The sequence below is a fragment of the Vulpes lagopus genome, chromosome X (genome assembly GCF_018345385.1).
Source record: "Vulpes lagopus strain Blue_001 chromosome X, ASM1834538v1, whole genome shotgun sequence".
NCBI lineage: Eukaryota > Metazoa > Chordata > Mammalia > Carnivora > Canidae > Vulpes > Vulpes lagopus.
This window is the reverse complement of record NC_054848.1, coordinates 82,115,619-82,138,360: the sequence shown is the minus strand read 5'-3', so window position 1 is coordinate 82,138,360 and position 22,742 is coordinate 82,115,619. Positions and strand designations below refer to the sequence as shown.

General features: G+C 44.3%; 1 protein-coding gene across 1 annotated transcript; it reads left to right on the top strand.

Annotated features, from left to right (window-relative positions):
- Window positions 1–4,366: 4,366 nt before the first annotated feature.
- On the top strand, window positions 4,367–21,050 carry IRS4 (insulin receptor substrate 4). Its single transcript, XM_041741505.1, has 2 exons — window positions 4,367–8,204; window positions 18,444–21,050. The coding sequence occupies exons 1-2, from the start codon at window positions 4,367–4,369 to the stop codon at window positions 18,446–18,448; spliced, it is 3,843 nt and encodes a 1,280-aa protein (XP_041597439.1). The 3' UTR covers window positions 18,449–21,050.
- The last annotated feature ends 1,692 nt before the right edge of the window (window positions 21,051–22,742 follow it).

The following is a 22,742-nucleotide window of genomic DNA, read 5'->3' as shown; positions in this document are numbered from 1 at the left end:
ATTAGATAGAAAGTGTTTTAAAGGTACCTTGTCTGTGTTTCCCCATTTACCTTAGTATCTAGGTGTAAAATGCCAGCCAAAATGCTTGCATTTCTCCCTCCCTCAGCTAAACTGGAAAACAAGAAATATTAGCTGCTTTATTACATCTTACTCTGTTGTTTTAAAAATCTGTGTTTAAGACTCTTGGTTCAGAATCCAGTCTTTACAGAAATTATACCTGGATATGAAAAACAATTTCTTTCTGGGGTAACATGTCATGAATATAAAAACAAAAACAACAGCAACAACTACAAAAAAAGAGACAGGAATCTATAACCAAAAAGAGAGTAGAGCATTAAAGCAACCATCTGGTGAGTTCAAGCCAAATACAAAGTCTCTATTTTTTTTCCTGAACCATCTAGATGTCTGTACCACCCCTCTGCTTTATTTTGCCTATGGAAACCTGACCTAAACTAAACAACTATCCTATATCATTAAGTTGTCCAGGAAGATGAAAGTTTAAATATATGTCAGACAAGCAGCAGCATCTGGTGCAATTCAGTAATGATGGTCTCTCCCAGAGAGCTTCAGTGTTGCAACAACTTTTAGAACTGAGGAGATCTGGTCAAGCTATGTAAAGAAAATAATGTTCTTCTAGCCACACATTCTCCCTGTTTACAAGTACTAATATTTGCTCCAACCTTTTCCCATTGTAGAAAACAAAGTAAAAATCCCTCCCCACACACCTCATTATATCTGTAACTCCATTTTGATGCAGCCAAGTAATATACTTTGGATACAAATCATCAGCATTGGTAACCTTTCACTGTAATTGTTAAAGTGTTTTTTTTGTTCCATACTTCTTTTTTAACGTGTTTATTATTAGTCCTAGGGATTTCCCCCAGAGTAGAGAAAATGCTTGGCAAAGTACTGTTTACAAGGACCACATAAAATTTAACAAGTTTAGACACTCTCTTATAGTCTATTGATAAGAGAACGAACTTAGTTGTCTCTTTAAAAGACCATATAAGCTTAGATATATGAGATCGTTCAGAAGAAATGATCATGGTGATATTTGTGTGTCAATCGCTCTCTCCCGTGCTGCACTACAAACCTCACTGTACCAAATTTACACACCTCTCAAAACAGGACAGACTCAAGTTAAAGGCAATGTTTTTCATTGATAGACTGGGGAAAAAAACTTGCAACAAATATGACAAAATTTTAATATCTTTATTATGTACACAAGTGGTACAAGATAAGGGAAAAAATGCTAAGAATCCAAGAGATAAAGCCAAGGGCACAAAAGACACTTTACAGAAAATAATCTATTGTCAGCAAATATATATAAAAGTTTTTTTTATCTCGCCAGTAAACAAAAATGCAAATTAAAGGACCAGTGAAATACCAGTTCACCCATCTTATCTGTGATTTTTAAAAAAATAAGAATGTCCAATTCTGCCAATCAGTATGGTGACATGGTAAACTGATATAATATTTTTGAAAAATAAAGCATCGCACGTTCATACCTTTCACCCAGTAATTCTACTCCTTGGTTTCCACCCCAAGGGACTAATTTTAACCATTTAAAAAAAAAAGCTATAAGAATAAGATGTTTGTTGTAGCATTATATATAATATTACAAAATAAAGCAACTTAAATGGCTCATAGCAAAAGGATTATTAAGTACATTAATATACAGCTGCCTAGAATACATTGCAGCATTTATACATGATGTTTAGGCAAATCCATAATAATACAGGAAAATGTTACTTTGCAACATCAAGTGAAAAGAACAAGATACGAAATGATATACATTGTAAGCCTACTACTCTGATAAAACTCTGTAAGAACATGAGGATCTAAAAATTGGTCATTTTCTGTATTTTTCAAATTTTACTCAGGATGCCATTTAATGTCTTTCAATACATTGTAAAATGTCATGTTTTTACTCACAGCACTTTCAAATGCATTGCCTTGTTTCCACATTTCTATCTAAAGTAAAACCCTATGCTTGCAAAGTCTTATGAAACATCATCATAATACTCATCATAAATTATACTAAAATTATTAGTATAAATATTCAAATTATTTAATTCATTATCATTTTGATTTTAAGTGTAGGAAATCTACATATGTGACCAGACAGCTGAAACATGCATGGAGCAGCTCCAGTTAGGGTTCTTTGAGCGTCCACACTCTGTCTCTGAGAGCCCCTTTCAGAAACCACCGCTGTTCCGAGCACCTGTGAATATTATGTGCTTATAAGCCAGTGGCAGCAGAGGGGAATGTTCATGTTTCTAATATTTTGGAGACAATCAAAACCAATTTTTTTTTCTCCCAAAGTGGGAGCATCAAAACGGAGCCCTTCATCCACATATATTTACTCTGCTTGTAAGAGAGAACAAATTATTAAAAGGGCAGGGATAGGGTTTATTATTATGATGTATGTATTGTCTCCTTTACTATTAGGTTTTATAAATAATGCCTTTTGCAGCATCCACCGTCGCGGAAAGGTGAGCCAACATTCCATTCTTTAAGAGAGAAATATCATATGTCTCCCCCTATATTTGCCCCCAAATCTGTCTTCCCAATTGTGGTCACTCCTTTGACATTTTAATGTAATACCGACCCATTTCCACACTTAGCAAGCTGAAATCCTACTAAAAGACAGAGAGAGAGAGACAAAGTCTGAGACGGGAGGGGGGGGGAAGAAGGGGAGAGAGAGAGAAGGAAGAGACTTAAAGAGGTTGCACTTACACTCCAGCAGTTTTTCCAGAAACAAGGGAGGCAGTAGTTCTTATTTTTGTGATGTCAAACTGTAGACTGAAATTCAGCAAAAATCTTCTCTTGCCGCGAGGGATGTGAACTATATTCTAGGCTATGTATTCGGTGTGATCCTTTGTTCTAGGTACAAGCTTTTCTCTCTCTAAAGTTTTGCGGTCTCGCTCAAGGAAAGGGAAACAATATTCTTTTGAAATTCCCTTAAAGGCGCTTTTCGGAGCATCCCTCACGGGAAAATACCACGACAGCCCATCTCTGGCGTAATTCAGTAAGAACCGAGTCCGAGTTTTCTCAACATGGCTGTGTACTTTTCAAGCCCCCAAATTCGTGCTTTTCGTAGACATCACTCAGCAAAGAGCCAGAAAATGCATCTCTAGCCATCCTGCGTTTGGTTGGGGGACTTAGAAATGGGCTCTGATTAAAGATCGTGTTCATTTTAAAGGCACGGCTGTCGTGCGGGTGCCTGAGAGTCGCGGGCTTTTGTCAGGGCTGAAGCGGGCTCGGGAGTGCATGCAGCATGGTGGGAGGCAGGTCTGAGGGCCTCGGTCGTTAACACGATTCCAGGGGGAGGGGGTGCCCACACTTTCTCCCGAGACGTTCAGCTCGCGGCGCGCGGCGGGAGCAAGGGGACCCGCCTGTGACAGGAATAGAGAATTTCTGTGCGGGACAGAGAGGGAGGATATTTAAAAAAAAAAAAAAAAAAAAGAAGGCGCCCGGCGCCGTCCCCAGGTCACCGCGGCTCAGGGACCCGCACGAGTTTTAGCACTACCATTAACAGCTCCTTGCAGAGGGTGGTTTACCGCCCGCGTGCGCGACAACCACAGCGAAGCCCGCTCCGGGACCCAAGCCCCGCCCCCTCGCCCCTCTGTACCCCTCCTGCCCCCCGCACTAATTCATTCACTGCTGACTCCGTTGCCGGACACTCCCATTGGCTCCCATCCCGTCCAATGAGAACCTCGCAACAGTTTCACCTGGCTCCCGCTTCCTAAATAAACAAACTGTCCCATGGCTGGGCCAGCTCTCCACCCTGGCGCCTACCAGGACGGGCCGCGCTCCGCCCTCGCCACCACCCCTCGACCCCTCCAGCCAATAGAGCCCTAGCCGTGGCGCCCCGTCCGGCCCCGACCGCCGGCAGCTCTCTCCTCCGCCCCTCCCCGCCTCCTCCCTCCCCCTCGTGCCTTCGTGGACTCCCGGTTAGGACCAGCGTGGCCAGAGCGCCCCGCCTCCTCGTGTCCGTCCTCCCGAGGCCCACAGGCCTGGAGGTTCACCGAGCGCCTAGGCCAGGGCCAGGGGCCGCGGCCGGGCTGGGGATCGCGGCAGGGAGGAGGCGGGCCCGCCGCTCCCTCCCCTGCACACCTTTGGCTGGCGGCCGCTCGCGCCCCTCCACAGCTCCGGTAGCTGGAGCCACAGCGGCCGCCGCGTGAGGCAGCGGTCACGTGTTGTTTTGCCCGCAGCCGCGCGCTTTGAGTGGAGTGGGCGGGGGCGGGGCCGAGGCGGGAGGGGCTGGGGCGGGCGGACAAGGGTAGACGGCCTCTTCTCCCAACCCTCCCTTCCCCGAGGCCCCCCCCCGCGCTCGCTCACCTTAAAACCATCGTGCATCACCATGGCGAGTTGCTCCTGCGCTCGCGACCAAGCGACCAGGAGGCTGAGCGCTGCAGCGGCGGCAACAGCGGCAGCTCTAGCTGTGGTGGCGACCACCCCACTTCTTCCCTCGGGCACCTCGACCGCACTCATTGGGACCGGGTCGTCTTGTCCGGGAGCCATGTGGCTCTCCACGGCCACTGGCTCCCGGTCAGACTCGGAGTCCGACGAGGAGGACCTCCCCGTCGGGGACGAAGTCTGCAAACGCGGCTACCTGCGGAAGCAGAAGCATGGGCACAGGCGCTATTTCGTGCTCAAACTCGAGACCGCCGACGCCCCGGCTCGGCTGGAATACTACGAAAATGCCAGGAAGTTCCGGCACAGTGTCCGCGCCGCGGCCGCTGCGGCAGCGGCGGCCGCCTCTGGCGCCGCGCTCCCCGCGCTCATCCCGCCGCGACGCGTGATCACCCTGTATCAGTGCTTCTCCGTGAGCCAGCGAGCCGATGCCAGGTACCGCCACCTCATCGCCCTCTTCACCCAGGACGAGTACTTCGCCATGGTGGCCGAGAACGAGTCGGAGCAGGAGAGCTGGTACTTGCTGCTCAGCCGCCTCATCCTCGAGAGCAAGCGCCGCCGCTGCGGCACGCCCGGCGCGCAGCCGGATGGAGAGCCGGCCGCGCTGGCGGCTGCAGCGGCGGCGGAGCCACCCTTCTACAAAGATGTGTGGCAGGTAATAGTCAAGCCCAGGGGGCTGGGGCACCGAAAAGAGCTGAGCGGCGTGTTCCGGCTTTGTCTTACCGACGAGGAGGTGGTGTTCGTGAGGCTGAATACCGAGGTGGCCAGCGTGGTCGTCCAGCTCCTGAGCATCCGTCGCTGCGGGCACTCAGAGCAGTATTTCTTCTTGGAGGTCGGTAGATCCACCGTCATTGGTCCCGGGGAGCTCTGGATGCAGGTCGATGACTGTGTGGTGGCCCAAAACATGCACGAGTTGTTTTTGGAGAAAATGAGAGCCCTGTGCGCGGACGAATACAGAGCCCGCTGCCGCAGCTACAGCATCAGCATCGGCGCCCACCTGTTAACCCTGCTGTCCACTAGGAGGCACCTGGACACGCTGCCGCGTGAGCCCGGTGGCTGGCTGAGAAGGTCCCGCTTTGAGCAGTTTTGCCACCTCAGGGCCATCGGGGACGGGGAAGACGAGATGCTCCTCGCCAGGCGCTACATGACACCCAGCGACCCTGTGCCCCCCTCCAGGCGAGGAAGACTGCACCTGCCCAGAGCGCGCCGCTCCAGGAGAGCGATTTCGGTTCCAGCCAGCCTTTTCCGCCGCCTCCCGCCCAGCCCGGTGCGTGTCCCGCATCCCGCCGAAGTCCCGAACGACAGAGCTTGCCTGTCTCCTGAAGCTTCTGGCTCTGGCAACTCTAGGGATGAAGGCAGTCCTCAGGGCCAAGAGGGACAGGAAGGAAACGGAGGTGACTACATGCCCATGAACAATTGGGGCTCGGGAAATGGCCGGGGCTCCGGAGGTGGCCAGGGCGCAAGTGGCCAAGGCTCCAGTAGCCAGAGTTCAGGGGGAAACCAGTGCTCAGGTGGGGGGCAGGGCTCTGGAGGTGGCCAGGACTCTAGCGGTGGCCAGGGCTCAGGGGGCCAGGGTACGGGAGGAAACCAACGTTCAGAAGCTGGCCAGGGCACTGCGGGTGGACACGGCTCTGTCGGCGGCCAGGGAGCCGGAGGTGGACACGGCTCAGGTGATGGGCAGGGACCGGGCGATGGCCACGGCTCCCGCCGTGGCAAGAACTCTGGAGGGGGCAAAGGCTCAGGAGGTGGGAAGACTTCCGATGGCAGTGTTGACCGTGGAAAATCTCTGAAGAAAAGATCCTACTTTGGCAAACTAACTCAAAGCAAGCAGCAGCAGATGCCACCACCTCCACCTCCTCCACTCCCACCCCCACCAGCGGGAGCAACTGGTGGTAAAGGGAAGTCTGGGGGAAGGTTCCGACTTTATTTTTGTGCCGACAGAGGAGCCCAGAAAGATCGCAAGGAGGCCAAAGAGGTCAAGGACAAGGCAGACAGCCCAGAAGGTGCAGCTCGGGGCCCCCTCAGAGCCAGGGCTTTTGATGAAGATGAGGATGACCCCTATGTGCCAATGAGGCCAGGGGTGGCTGCCCCTCTTGCAAGCTCCAGCGATTATATGCCAATGGCTCCCCAAAACTTCTCTGCTTCAAAACGCCACTCTCGATCACCTTTCGAAGATTCAAGGGGGTACATGATGATGTTTCCTAGGGTGAGCCCACCGCCAGCCCCAAGTTCCCAGAAAGAGCCAGATCCTGAGAAGGAGGATGAGTCAAAGGACAATGACAGTGAGAGTGACTATATGTTTATGGCTCCTGGAGCCGGTGCAATTCCAAAAAACCCCAGAAATCCTCAGGGTGGCTCTTCCTCTAAAAGCTGGAGCTCCTACTTCTCTCTGCCAAATCCTTTTCAGGGCTCCCCATTGGGACAGAATGACCACAGTGAGTATGTACCAATGTTACCTGGAAAATTCTTGGGAAATGGCCTGGACAAGGCAGCCTCGTCTAACTGGGGCCCCAAACATGCAGCTTCAAAGCCTCCAGTCGAGGGGTCATTCTCGAAGCCTAGGGATGGGGGGACACGCTGGAAGCCTTCAGATAATGGGTCCCCCAAGAACAAGGCTAAAAGACCCAACCGTCTCTCTTTTATTACAAAAGGAAATAAAATCAAGCCCAAATCACAGAAGCCCACACGTGCGCAGAGAGAAGCTGACAGCTCTAGTGTCTACGTCAACATTGACTTCACTAAAAGCGGGAGCAATATGCCAGCCCCCTTTATTCAAGGACTGCCCGGTTCATGGGGCATCATCGCTGGCCCCAGACCGTCAGCCTTTTCTCACTATGTGAACGTTGAGTTCGAAGTGCTATTTCCACACCCGGCACAAAACTTCTCGCATCTTTTCAGAGCTATTCCAGGTGCCAACCCCCTTTTCCTGGAAGGTGCTAGGTGGCCACTCGTGCCTCTTCCTCCCAGCGCCACAAGTGGCAGTGCCAGTGAGGAAGAGGGTGACTACATCGAAGTGATTTTCAACCCAGCAATGACACCGGCCGTGCCTTTCGGTGACAGCGCCATCCGCTATGACGCGGAAACAGGTCGAATCTATGTGGTTGACCCCTTTTCCGAGTGCTGTATGGACATTTCTCTCTCCCCCAGCCGCTGCTCGGAACCGCCACCTGTAGCCAGGCTGCTGCAGGAAGAACAACAGCTGGAGCGGAGGCGCCCGCAAGACCGTTCGCAGAGTTTCTTTCCGTCCGCCCGGGCGGCGGTCTCGGCTTTCCCCACCGACAGTCTCGAGAGAGACCTCCCCGCCTCCCTTGCCTCGGCCGCCGCCGCCGCCGCCGCCGCCTCCGCAGCCGCGCCGGCCTTAGCTTTGGGCAGGGCGTTAGCCGCCGCCTCCGCCCTCGCCGCCGCCCCGGGCATCGGTGCAGGCGCCAGAGGCTTGGAGGCCGCTGCTGGGTTTGACTCCGCCTCCGTCCGCTGGTTCCAACCTGTTGCAGGCTCGGCCGCCGCCGCCGCCGCCGCCGCCGCCGCCGCCGCCGCCGCGGTGCGGGGGGCCCAAGCCATGGCCGCTGGCTCGAACCCGAGAGCCCGGCACCCATCTGCAGACTTGGCTGGAGGTGAGAACTGGGCCACAGCGGCCGTCCCCCCGCCGCCGCCGCCACCACCGCCTCGCCGCCCGGTGCCGAGTCCCCCTGAGCAACAGGTTTCTGACGACGACGACGACGACGACACCTACGTGAGAATGGACTTTGCCAGACCTGACAACAAGAAGTCTGACTCTCCCCGCAGAGGTGGGTGGTCTGAGAATTCACTTCCCCGCGTTAATGGTCATTGCTTAACGAGTCGAAGGCTAGGGCATTAGGAAGAAGTGAGTTAACATTTCATTAACCGGTGCCTATTTAGCACGAAAAGCGCATTTTCAATTTTCACGTTATACCTTGTGATCTTTGCAGGAATTTAAGTTTTGATCCAATCATCAGTTTTTCTGGGGGCAGGGCGGGGAGGGTGGGGAGCCATGATTATCATTTAAACAACCGTGAGGCTTTTTAGGATATATATATATATATAGAGAGAGAGATATAGATATAGATATAGATATAGAGATAGAGAGATCTATATCTATATATATATATATATATATATATAGAGAGAGAGAGAGAGAGAGAGAGAGAGCGCGCATGGGATGCTTTCAGACCTCCTTCTCTAACACTTAATGACTTATGCAAACAAGATACCCTAAATTGGATCCCATCAACTCCTTTTCGAATCAACAGGTAAAAGCCACTTTGCTAGCAATGCCCATATTTTATTACAAGAATTTTGGTAAGAGCTCAGAATATTAAGCAGTGATAATCCACTGTAGCTTCTGGGGGAGGTAGACTTTCCTCTCAGCAAGTTACTTTTTAAAAAAAACAGTCATTGTTACTTTTTAAAAACTAGTAATGGTGATGATAGTTTGCCCTGATTTCCCCCAGAAGATCCAATCTCTGTTGTTAGCCTGAAAGTCTGGAGGGCACAGAACGTCAATAATCTGAAACAACAGGTGATTAAAAGAAGACAGTGTTTGGCTCTGGAATGTGTTGTCCTGTTGATTTGTTTTGTTTGTACACAGGATACATTGCCAGAAAACTTGAGTGTCCATTCCCTGTCACTAGTAGTGACAGGCAAGTCACCTTCACTGTGCCTCACTTTCTTCACGTATCTCGCCCCCCCCCCAAAAAAAAGGGAATGGTGACAACTTGATAATGGGTATAACTATTGCTTGAAAGGTTTAAAAAGCAATGAAAACTTCTAATTGGTGTGTCTTCTGGGAAATCCAGTAAAGCAAGATAATAAGGCTAGAGGAAGACGTGACCCCAGGGGCAGCCTACCCTGGAACAGGGGAAGGTTCTTTTTTAAAGGGTTACTTGTCCAAAGGAAGCACTAAGGAAGAGTAGGAGCTGTCACACTTGAAAGGACAACTTTTGAGTAAATCTGTGTACATTATGCAATGTTGATATCAGCGCATCTGCACACATTCTCAAGAAATGATTTCTGAAGCTGATGTCTCCATAGTCTGTGCCTTCCCTTGTCAGTAGAATGAGCTGCTTTCCCACTGAAGGGAAGGGATGGACCCCAGCAGTTTTCATTCCAGTAGGTCAGTTTAGTGGAGATTTTTGCTTTACTTGTTTTGTGGAATGCCTTTGTGATTGGATCTCTGCCCACTGTGCTTGATCAGGCAGAACAAGTCGGGGACTGATCACAACAGTCACCTAACAAGCTCCCTGTTTAGTGCAGGTGTAGCCACCCTCCCCCACTCCCCCTGCTTTAGAAAACTTGCCATACAAAAACACACATTTGCAGCAAGGACGCATTAGAGAGGGATCATTAAGAAGACACAGAGCTACTTTGGCTTGCCAGAGGATTCAGTTCAGATCTCCTTTAAATTTTGACCTCCCTAACACACACACACACACACACACACACACACACACACACACAAATGAGATCACCACTACTGCCAGAGCCATGCACTCAAAATGTGTCATTCTGGTTTCAAGAATTTAATTCACAATCACCTTTTCAGGAACATATCTGTTTTATTCTGTAAAAGGCATCTGAAAATTGGTCCCAGGCTATTGCTTGAACCCAATGGCTGAAGCTACAGTTTGTGATACTGATGGAAGTGTGCCAGAGCTGCCTATTTCCCTGTGGTTCTCTGGAAAGGACAAGTTTTCAGAGACATCTGCCTATACTTCTCCATACCCTTTGTTTAAACAGAGATTGCAATTAGCGAAACCTTGTTCCTGCAACCAACCCTGACTTCCCAAGGATTATCTAGATCCAAGTATTATTTTAGCCTAGGTCACTGACTTACAGATAACTTCAAATGCCTTTGTAGCTATTTTAGAGATTTCGTGTTTTCTAAATCTATTGCTCATTGAGGAAATTCCTGACTTTGTTGAGTAACTAGAGCAAGGAGGCTGTGTCTTACAGGAAGGTGCTTGGGTTAAAATAAGAGAATGGGCATGGAAGCATTGGGACTTGAGGGCACTTTACAAATATATTTTTATTTTGTGATTAGATTAACACTGAATCAAAGTTTCCATAGTTTAAACTGGTGATTTAGGTTCCTGCAAAAAGTGATTGGTCCTGATGGTGACTCATGCACATCATTTGTGGAGATCAGTATAAAAGGAAAGATATATAGAAAGAACATATTGCAGGAAATGACTTTGGTTTCCATTTTAATGGAAACTCATGTGGTAGAGTGTTGTCTGTGAAGTTCCGAGAATGGGTCAGATAATTCTGATAGGTTTGGGATTTTTGTTTCTTGTTGTTATTTTACTCTAAAGGTATAGAATAATTTTAACCCATTTCTGATCTCTCTTCACATTCATACCCATATTAAATATGAATGTATATATTTATCTCATATATATACATATATATGTCATGTTAGAAGAGAAAAAACTTTTCACAAAGGAACAAAGACATAGTCTTTATTGGGAGCTATGCATCTCAAAGGGTAGTTTTACTTGATGGCAAGCGCTTAGAACAGTGCCTGGCACCTAGTAAGTGTGGTACATGAATTATTAGATAAACATCATCGTTGTCACTGTTACTGTTTTTATTACTTGTAGAGGCACAAAATTCTATGTCTTTAAATCCCACTTTTCCTGTTAGTGTTTACTTTCATTTAAAATGGTTTACGTGGTTGTTCAGGGTTGAGGTCTCTACAGTTGGGATCTGTTCATCACAAGTCACAGGAAGTGAGATGAGATAGCTTTATTCATGTAACACAAAATTAAGACACATTTTCATTTGCCTACAATTATATTGCACATGAGTAAGTACTTTGAAGCCATTTGTTCAAGACCATTAGAAATACCCAGAAATGTAACCTAGCCTTGACTTTTAAATAAATTACATAATCTTCAAAGGGCAGAGTCCTCACATTTTAACAGCATGGGCTGTAAGCAGTTGCCTTTAGGAGGAGAATCTCCTTTCTTATTTGGTTCTGACTCTTGACTCATGTATGCATTGTTGCCTCTTTTACTGCTGTACCTGAGACAGAATTTGTAGTTTGAAGAATTCAGATTTTTCCACTCCAGAGATAGAAGGGTAAGAGCAACTCTAGAAGGGGTGAGAGAATCGATCAGGCAAATTAGTCATGTTAAGATAGCATTTGGTATTAGAAAGCAAAAATAAATTAATTAAATGAGTAAATAAATCCCTAGTAACTACCTTTGAAATGTTTGACACTGTTATTAACATGAAGGAGGTGTAAACATCTTTTCTTTTCAGTGTGCTACTGCCTTATCATCTTGCTATAAATTATAGGTGCTGAGAACTAATTGCTTTTGTGGCATTGGACTTATTTACTATAAATTACTAGAATAAAATCTCCATACAGCAGAGATTTTTCAGTCACCATTGATGGGTCACTTATTTTAGGCAACATTTACCCCCACGCCCTGGAAAAAAAAACGGGACAGTTATTTGGAGTAGAGGTATGTGACCTATAACAATTAAAGGGGACTTTGCTCAATTAAAGTTAACTGAAGTCGTTGGCAGGGACTATGAGTTTACATTCATTCTAAGAGTGATGCTTCCAGGGTGAAAATTTCAGACACTAGCAAACATCTTTAGACAAAGACTAGGACTTTAACACAGCAGAATATCACACGTGCATAAAGACATAAACAAGATCTCTTGCTTTCCTTTCCTCTCCCAGATTGCCAAAAATGAACCAGAATCCTCTACAGTCATCAGAAGGCAGCTGTTTGGGGGAACAAACTCAGGCTTCTTTAGAATGACACAAAAATCTTCATGTTAGGATAGATGAGAGTGACCAGTACATGGAGAAAACAATATTGTGTGTGATGTAAAAAAGAAGGACTGTTGTTAACCTGTCAGCTTGTTGACTAAGGGAATGTTTAACAGTTGCATGCTGCCTTGTAATTTGCAAAACACATTCACATGGTGGGGAGGGGGATAGTAGGTACTGGAATTGAAGCTGCTGTTAAGAATTTTCCCATGGCCAAAGAGGTAAGTGACAGAGCTGAGAATCAAACCTTGTACATCTGATTTCGAGCCCAGTACTCCACCCAGCACATCACACTGTCCTTTCATCAGATGGTCAGTCTGTTTTTTCCTATTGATGAAAGATTATTATGTAGGCAAGGGTTGAAAAAAATTACAAGTTTTCTTGAATTTAATAGTAGCATTTTTGGTGGTGGGGTGGTGGTGGGATGGTGGTGGGAGGTAGTAATTCATTCAGAGTGTTACAGCTGTGAACCATCTGCCAGAGCATGGGTAATTTTCATTGCATTGAACTGTTTGCCATAGCTCCTTGAATAAAAAAGAATTTGACCTGTACTGGAATTGAATGTTTTAAATCTGCTTTGGGGAGGAGTGTGCTAATCTTTACCTCCTCAACACAAATAGCCTGTGTAGCTATTTGGATCCCAAGGAAACCCTGAAAGGAAAGGAAAGAGAGTGGGGTGCATTCACTAAACTCCCACTAATAGTCATGTCCTTAACTGAAGTCAGATATCTTTGCTTTTCCTAACAATCCATTGGCATTTGCCAGTTACCACCAGAAATCTCTTAATTTCATTTTTCCATTTGTACCAAATCTGATTTTCTAATCTAAACCATCACAGTGGGCAAAGGAGGATAAGGTGAGACAGGTGGAAGCAAAAGGGTGGTAGAAATAGGTACTCTTCATTTGTTTAAAAAGCAAATTTGCTTTTGGCAGTCAGGCAGATATATTTTAGAAGCCCTGAAAATCAAATCCTCGGGACTTAAAAATCCCTGTTTAAAATTAAATTCATTTTCTTTAGCACCTTTTTAAAAAAATGCTTTAAGACATGCTTTAAGACATGTAAAAATAGCCCAGACGTTTTATTGGCAGTATTGGAAAATAGCTTTTGTAAAATGCTTAATTAAAGCCTGCAGTATGTTTTGTCTAAGAGGTGCTGCCAGGCTCTTAGATAGTTAGGATCATTCACTGAAAAACATTGCTTGGTCCTGAGTGAGAAATGAGAAATTAAAATGGATATCTTTTATAATAGTGAAATGAATACATTGCAATACATTCGGCTTTTAACACGACTATCAGCTTGCTAATTTTAAAGCTATTGATAACATTACCAAGATACTGTGCTTGCCATATGAACTTAAAATATATTCTCTAGCAATTCTGCCTTGGTTATTGGTCATGTAGTTACAGGTCTATTTCCATCCTCTTTTGGAAATGGGGGCTGAAAAAAAAGGAAATGGGGGCTGAACTCTGGAGAAATAGGAATTTTTAAAGAGTTTTTCAAAGGTAGACATCTATCCTATTGAAGGTAACATTCTTTTTGAGGATACCTTGTAATTTCTTTTTTAAAGATTTTGAGAGAGAGAGAGAACAGGAGCAGGGGAGGGGCAAAGGGAGAGGGAGAAGCAGGGAGCCCTATGTGGGGGCTTGAGATCAAGACCAGAGCGAAATGCAGAAGCTTAACCAACTGAGCCTTATCCCCCATCCCACCCCATCCCACCCCACCCCCGGCCCGGGCATCCCAAGAGGGAACCTTACAATTTCTGGTTAAGAACTTAATTCCTTTTAGAATTACTGGAAAACATGTACTTAAATACTTAGTGAAATGAGAAAGTTACTATTTTTTCACTTGCTTCATGACACCCCTTTCTCATGGGCTACGGGTGCATTGGTTGTACTGTGTGGGTCTTGCCCTCACGTGCCTTTTGTGCCTTTTGCCATATCTGTATCCCTAATTTTAGGAGACCATATCATTTCCTGATCTCTCTCTGGCTGAAAAGGTGAGGACCCCTCTGGGATTCTTGCAGGGCCCACAGAGGACTCACTCCTCCCCTGGATGTTGCTTGTTCGGGCTTACTTACAGGAACAACCTTCCTTGAAGGGCTCCTTGTTTTGCAGGTCCAAGGCTGTACTGCTCACTCTGCTCTCACTTGTTGGCACAGAGGCAGCTGGGCCAGCGTTTAAAGCTATTTTCATGGTTGGATTGACCACAATATCCAATCCTTCTGGATTGACTGAATATCCAATTCCCCCTAAATTGTAGTCACTTTAGCTAGTTTTCACACTTTCTATAATTTGCCTTTCTGTCATTACTAATTTTCTACTTGTAGACCTGAACCTTAGAGAGAATATCAATGAGGTCTATCTCTAAACCCATCTGGAAAATTATTCACACGTGCACCCCCGGGGCCCTTGGAAGTCTAACCAGTAAATATGATTTTTAACTCCTGATTTTTCAAAATTGCACCTCCAGCCTCAAAGGCGTACCAGCACTGCCCTTACCTTCAGAGCCCACCTGCTTCCTAGTTATCCCAGCCACTTGGGCTTAGGGGGACACCCTTCCTATTGCCATGGTTTAGAAAGAGATTTTGCCCAGGGTCTTGAATGGAAGCTCCAAATATATCTGCCCATAGAAATGAGGTTGTAAGTGATGGCTGGGTATAGGCAAAGCAGTTCCTCTGTTCCTTGAAGAATTGCATAGGTTAATATAGACATGTCCAGATGAACCTACAAACCTATCCACCATTTATTTATAATATGGCTTCTGTGGGATAATTTATTTTGAGTCTCAACAAACAATGAGCCTTGGAATATGTATGTCTCTTTTGTGAATTGGAGACCGCCTATATTAGAATTCTAGTAACTTGCATTCTTCAAGTCTGCAGTAACTAGGCAGCAAAGTGTGTGTTGGGAGGTAATAGAGAAGCTGACCTGAGATAAAAATCCCCAAATAGTTTGTATCCAGATAATCAAAACTGGAATGAACATGGATGCATGGTCCAGGGCCTGGGAGTGACGGGCAGGTGTGCAACGATCAAACTGTCCTTTGAGGAGATGAGAGGGTTACAAGTCTCATCACTTTCCCTTAGAGATTCTTTTGACGATTCTGTAACAAAACCATTGCCCCCATGGGGAGAAGCATTTGCTCTCCTAGTTTAGTAAGGAGACAATAGCCTGGTACGATTGGTGTTGCAAAGACTAGCAGCAGTTATTGCCAGTTTTTCACCCTTGAGGGATAACACTTAGCTTTTTTTTTTTTTTAAATCAACTCCTAGAGAATCACCTTCCTGTATGCTCACAGCGCACAGAAAGGTGTGATGATCTGTTCTTATTGGGGAGGGAAAAAAAAAAAACTATATATAAGCCAGAGGCAACCTTCAGCAAAAAAATATCATTGTGTTATTGTACATTCATTTGGGGGGTATACGTCTCCATTTCTCTTCATTTCCCTTCATTTGTTTGCCTTCGTCACTTAGCTTGGTGGCTCCTGTTTATGCAATCACCAGTTGATTGCAGGGATGGCATGTTGACTAATAAAGCAGAATGAGGAATTTCCAAAGAATGTGACAAATGGTTTTTTGAGTTCTAGGAAAAATTGGGGTTGAAAAGATAAGTGAAGCAATGAGATCGGGGAGAGTGGAAAGAGAAAGAGAGAATAACTGGATATATTGTTATAGTTTTGGCTTTCTCTGGACAGAGGAACCATTGGTGCTTTGGACTTCAAACCTTAATAGAGGCATGTTTATGATTTGTATAAAGAGGTCTGGAATGCCCTGGAGGAACTGCTTTCTTGGCTTGCCTGACAAATTTCCAGGGATATTGAAGTCATGTGTGCTTTATTAGTATATTAAAGATTAATGTTCAGGTTTATAGCATTATACAAATTGAAACAGAAAAGTTTACTTCATTTGTTTTCAAGAAGAAAAATAACACTTGCCAGGTTTGGGAGGGGCAGGAGTTGGAAAATGTTTTGACCCATTGGAGTCCAATGAGCTTTTCTCCCTTTCAGAGAAAAAAAAATACTTGAAGGCCATACCTCCCATTAAAAGGGTGGAACTAACTCATCATTAAAAAAGATCATTGATTAATGAGAAAGCAAGACGATCCAATACGGTAATCATTTGTAACCTGTCAGTATCGAGTGGCAACAACATATCGAAAACATGCCACATTATTAAAAACTTCACCGGTTCCCTTTCTGGTGGTAAAACGACATCAAAATGAACAAGAGACCAAAGGAAAAAAAAATGAACTAGAGACGGAATGAAGATTTTCAGCCCTTTGATACTCATTTCGCAGTGCGTTTCTAGTGGCGTTTTAATCCTGAATTGCTTTCCTTTGCCACTCAGCAAGATTCAGAGTTCCTTCCTTCTGCTGTTCTTTGGAATGTGCTCAGGGAATGTAAACTCATTTTAATATTGGCCTAAGTAAAACAGGATTATAAAGGTAAATCTGTGGCTCAAGTTCCCATAATGCATTTCAAAAGCAAATTTAAATTATTTTGGGATTATCTTGTTTTGGATAGCATTATTCATTTCTACTAGCATAGTTAATCAGGAGTTGACAAATACATTTATGATGTAAACTTGAAGTCCCACCATTATTTTCTAGGTTTTAGTATGTTATCAAGCATTCATTCAGTGCTGGCGTAGGTGTTACCAGAGCATATGAAATACGATTCAATTTTTGAGTCGAGTCTCGTTTAAACAAGAGCAAAGAAGAACATAGAACAACTTAAATAGTAACAAATGCCCCTAATTTCGGGCTTAGTATAATTGTTGATGTGGTAGTCATATGAGGCTTAATGTGGATGTTTCTAGAAAAGATATGCAATGTGGTGTATTATAATGGTTAGTAAGAAATCCCCTTTAAGTAATGCAGTGTGGTATATAGGAACATGTTTTTATATTAAAACAAAGTTGCAGACTAAATTAGGTGAGATCCTTTCGAGCCTTAAATTTCTGTTCAAAGTATCTAGCTGATATTTATGCAAAATGCACTGATGCCCATTTTGCAACAGATAATTGCATGCTTATGTGCACTCTCATGGGTAACTTACATAGATGCCTTTCGTCTTGTGTAAACTTGATAGATCCATGGAGCCTAAAATTTCCTAAACCCAGTGCTGACTGGAAAACTTAATATCTTTATCCTAGGGTATTTTTAAAACACCTTTCAATGTGGGTGAACAGCCCTATATAATGAGTTATGAGAAATAGCTACAAGTAGGTGGAAGGGGTGATGGAGACATTTGATGCTTCATCCACCTGCAAGTTTGTTACATTTTTAAAACCTCTGCTGGAAGAATAAATAGTTATATTGTATACTGCTGCTTTAATACCAGACCTTGTACTCCCAAGCCTACCCTGGGGGATGCTTTCCTCCAGATTCTTTGAGATTGGTTGTAATAAAACAATGTATAATCCTTTGATGTGGCCTGATCTTAAAGGAACACTAACATCCCGTCATCAATTTCCTAACCATTTACCCCTATCCATCCCCTCTCCAGTCTAGTGCCTTCTTCAATGTACCAGACCCCCTTGCTCTTGCCCCAGTCCCATTAGGCACCCTCTCAATAAGCAGAAGGCCAAGAGAGTAATACCAGACCTGCTTTTTATTAGCCAGATGAGGATTTCCACCAGATCTCCTTTACAGATATGACTTTGCTCTTTTCGAAGAAATTCAGAGACCAAGCTTGGAGATTCTCACCAAGGCTACTCTTAAGTCCTTTGACTTGTGCCCCATAATCTGGTGAGGGCACAGTCAAACATGCAGGCGAAGAAAAAAAATTCTCACCAAGGCTACTCTTAAGTCCTTTGACTTGTGCCCCAAATTTCTGGTGAGGGCACAGTCAAACATGCAGGCGAAGAAAAAAAATTATCTTTGTCCGCCCAGTGCCCTTGGCTCACTTGCTGACCCCACGGGGAGGCAATAGAATAGGGCAGGCGCAAACAAAGTTGCCATCCACCAGAAATGTCATAGTGACAGCCTGAGGGCAAAAGGAGGACCGGTCCTTGCACTTTTGCGGGGGATCGGAGCTAGTGTGCGTCAAAGGTGGCTGGCACAGTTGGGCATGTCTGCGCCAAGCCAGTCTCCTCCATGCAGCTCTCCAAAACCACCAGTTTGATTTTGTTTCATTTTAGAACGGGGTGGGGGTGGGGGAAGCACTTTGCACTTTAATTCCGAAAGTAACTTTTTGTTTTGTCATCTTTTTTCCCCCCAGAGTGATTACATTGCCACAAAAAAACACATTTTAGAAGAAAAATGATGCTTATGGAGTTTCATCTTTGTCTACTCCAGATCTGCCGAAAAGAAAGAAAATTCACAGGCTTCTGAGTAGAAAACAGCCTGAATTTCTAAAAGCCGACAAACGGATGCTGGCAGGTGAATGATCCTAACACTGATCATTCGTACTGCTGCCTTATGGATCAAGTAATTTTGAATCAAGAAATTCACACTATACTTTGTTTTTATTTTCTGCTTTCCTCTCCCCCAACCCGACAAGTCTCTTTGAAAGGAAACAAACACTATAAAAGGAAGCCTCTCATAACTCTTTCCTTTCCCTTTTTTAAAAAAAAGTTACTTACATATGTGTAAATGTGGCCAACACCAGTTTTACCAACATATGATACTTAGATTTAGTTTCGAAGCTGAAAACCCTTTAAACAGGAGCAGAAAAAGAAATAAGTTATGTTCATGAGAACATAGGTATGATCTGGAATCTTTCTTCTGAGTAGTACATACATAAAACATTTCTTGATCAAGGAGTTAAATGTTAACTGGACTGATACCTTGATGGGACCATATTCAATATCTTAAAAAAACAGGACCAAAGGGCAGATTATCTCAGTTTTTGCTCGTTAACAAAACTATAACATTCTGTCCACATTAAATGTCAACTGAACTTATATCTTGAATGAACTCATTTTCAACTCTTTAAAAAAGGCAGAACCAGGGAACAGATTATCTGCTCACACATAATACTGCAATGTTCTGCCTGCAAATCAATTGAGCCTTTCCAAAACCATTTATTTTTTAATTTTTGAAACCTACATTTTCCACCTTAAAGAAGCAAAGTTATTCCAAACTTCCTCACAAAGCCCATCTCTGCCTCTCTGGGCCTCCCCCTCCCCCTCTGCCCCGCCCTGAGTGACCTCCCCTCCCCCCCATTCTTCCCCTCTCGCTGGCTCTCTGCTGGACCCATATTTTCCCTCCTATGCCCAGGGCTCCTATAAAGAGATCAGTTTCCCATTTTCAAGAAATTAGTATATGTGCATCAATCAATATTCGGAGTAAAACAAGCCAAAAAGAACCTCTTATAAGGTCTTGTTTTCCTTTGGATAATGAGCCTCTATAAGATGTTGTCAAACTTTTTTTAAAAATCAGAGCAAGCTTCCTCCTCCTGTTTTTGCTTGCCTCTGATGGAAACTGAATTAAGATTTTAGGAACCTGGACCTTTGAGAACATGACACTAACAGGTGGTGATCACAGAGGATAGGTACAAAGGTCTTGAAGCTTGCTTAGAGCTTTGTTACGTGGTGGCACACAACTCACCACTTGTGCCGTCACTGGCAAACCTCACCATATCACAGATGGGTGTGAGTGTCCATATAGTTGTGCAAGTGCTAGTGCGTGTGCGTGCACACATGCGTGTGGACGCACACCTTCGTGTACCTGTGTACATGTGATTGTAGGTGTACCTGTTGTCTGTAACTCTGTTAACAAGAAAACAAATCGCTTCGCATTTAATGTGCCACTTTGCAGTAGTGTAATATTGACCTGAAGTTCTTTGCTACTCGATTTTGACATCTTTGAGTGTGTACTCCTGTCTTCAAGCCGGCTTCTAGTACATGTGGCTACACTAACTTTTTTGCAGAACCGAGTTGACTTTTGTTGTTTTTCCTTGCCTACCAACCAGAGGGATGGAGGGGGCTCTTTTTTTCCCTTGAGAATGGCGCTGAGGAGAGGATGGAGCTGCAGTCCCCAGTCGATGAAGGAGTGCCTGGGGACTGCAAGAGCAGTGAGTTTCGTCAGTTCCTTTCAGACTCTTCTCTTTTCCCCACCTAATTGAATAATGCAGTGTGGCTTTTGTCCATTATGGTAACAGTGCACTCTCTACATAGGCAGCCTTTCTGCAAGCCTTCTGTCACCATTTTTATTTTCAAGTAAGTTTTAAGTCACAATCGTTCAGAATTGTGGGAAGAAAAGATGATTTGGGGGAAAATGCTATATTGCTTTTATTTGTATATTAGGTTCAGGGGCTGCCAGCAGACAGGGTACAGCACAGATGTTAACACTTGCTGAATAAATAAATGGGAAACCTCATACACAACAGTACACACAAGTAGTCACAGGTACAAATAGTCACAGGTACAGCATAACAAATATGCAATTTCTTTGACACTACTTCTTAGTTTACAGACACAACTAATTTATTCAGTATTGTGCTGGAAGAATCCTTTTGGAATATGTGTACCAACATATCACGTACCTTCCAGCTACCAGATTATGCTGCTGTTCAGAAAAAACAGTGATGGAACGATTTGTGTATGTGTGTGTGTGTGTGTGTGTGTGTGTGTGTGAGTGACCTCTACATTTAATTTAGTGTCAGACAAAGTCACTTGGTCAGTAAAAACTTGACAGTTGCAGTGGCTCATTACATTTGCTGTTTCTGCTTTAAGATCTGCTTTTGAGTTGCTCTGGCTTTGTCTTCCATTGTAAATACTCTTAGACTCTCATTTCTTTGTAAACATCTCATTTGCAGTTTTGGGAGACAAACTTGCAACTTTGTATAGTGTTTATATATATATATATATACAGATATATCTGACTTGCCCTTCCATAGAGCTACTCGCAATAAATGTGTCCATGAAAGTTATGTGTGGAGACTCATTTTTCTTAATAGCGTCATCCCTACTCCATTTTAAGTGTATTTTTCTGTTCTGTGGCAGCACTGGCTGCATTTTTCAGGAAAAGTCATTGGAATAACTTTGGGTTTGGGCAAAAGTTATTAAGCTTAGAAAGTTTAGAAACACATGAGGCTTTCCAATGGTGTTAATACATTAACTCTTGATTCTCCAAATCTGGAGGTGGAATTAGTGTACAACTTACCAGAGTTTTCATGCTGACCATGATGTATGAATTATATACTGAATCGACTACTCAGTGAGGTGAGGTAATGATTTACAGTTTTCTTTTGTCCCCTTCCTTTGCCACTTACTCTTGCCCTTTCATCGACTCTTTTTATTTACAGTTGACCCTTGAACAACACAGGGCCCCAACACCCTGAACCATCTAAAATCCACATATGACTTCTGACTTCCAGAAAGCTAACAGCTAATAGCCTACTGTTGACCGGAAGCCTCCCTGATGACATAAACAGTCCATTAACACATATTTTGAATGTTATATGTATTATATACTGTATCCCTAGAAAAGAAAATATTATTAAGAAACTCATAAAGAAGAGAAACACATTTATGGTACTGTAGTGTACTTATTTTTAAAAAGAATCTGTGTAAAAAAAAAAAAGAATCTGTATAACTGGACCTGCCCAGTTCAGGCCTATTTTTCAAGGGTCAAATATATGTATTTTTAACCACGGGGAAGGCAAATGTGAGTACAAAGAAAATACACCAATGAACAGAAAACATTTTTGCACAAATGGAATAGATAAGTATGGGTGGATCGAATATCAAGAACATATTAGTAAATTGTCGGCCTTATCAGAAACCAAAGATTTATTTTTAAAAAAATTTCTTTTAATTTTTATTTATTTATGATAGTCACAGAGAGAGAGAGAGAGAGAGAGAGAGAGAGAGGCAGAGACATAGGCAGAGGGAGAAGCAGGCTTCATGCACCGGGAGCCCGACGTGGGATTCGATCCCGGAAACCAAAGATTTAAAGGAACACTAGAAAAAATAATTGCCTTCCTTGATTGTTTCCTTTACCAAATTGCCCTTGCCACACAGAAGGGTGGTGAAAGTTAGTAAGACTTTGGGACCAACACTTGACCAAGAATCAATGGGCATTGGAGGAGGGATCTGTGGAGTCAGATGGGGAACAGAGTAGGGAGTGAGTTCCCACATTATGTGCATAATCCACAAGCTATATTGTACATTTGCAGACAATTGAGTTCATTGTGCAACTTGACCGTACCGATATTCCAGAGTTGTGCTTAAGAATACCACAACAGGAGGGTGTAATTAGACTGCCTTTATCATAAGAAAGTGTCCACAACAGAGACCATCTTTTTTTATATAAAGATTTTATTTATTTATTTATTTATTTATTTATTTATTTATTTATTTATTCATGAGAGACACACAGAGAGAGGCAGAGACATAGAGAGAGAAGCAGGCTCCATGAAGGGAGCCCCACATGGGACTCAATCCTGGGACTCCAGGACCACACCCTGGGCCGAAGGCAGGCACTAAACCGCTGAGCCATCCAGGGATCCCCAAGACCATCTTTAAAAACAATTTATAGGGGCGCCTGGGTGGCTCAGTGGGTTAGCCATCTG

Excerpts from the sequence above, each read along its gene's own strand:
- IRS4 (XM_041741505.1), top strand. The coding sequence starts at position 4,367 with ATGGCGAGTTGCTCCTGCGCTCGCGACCAAGCGACCAGGAGGCTGAGC.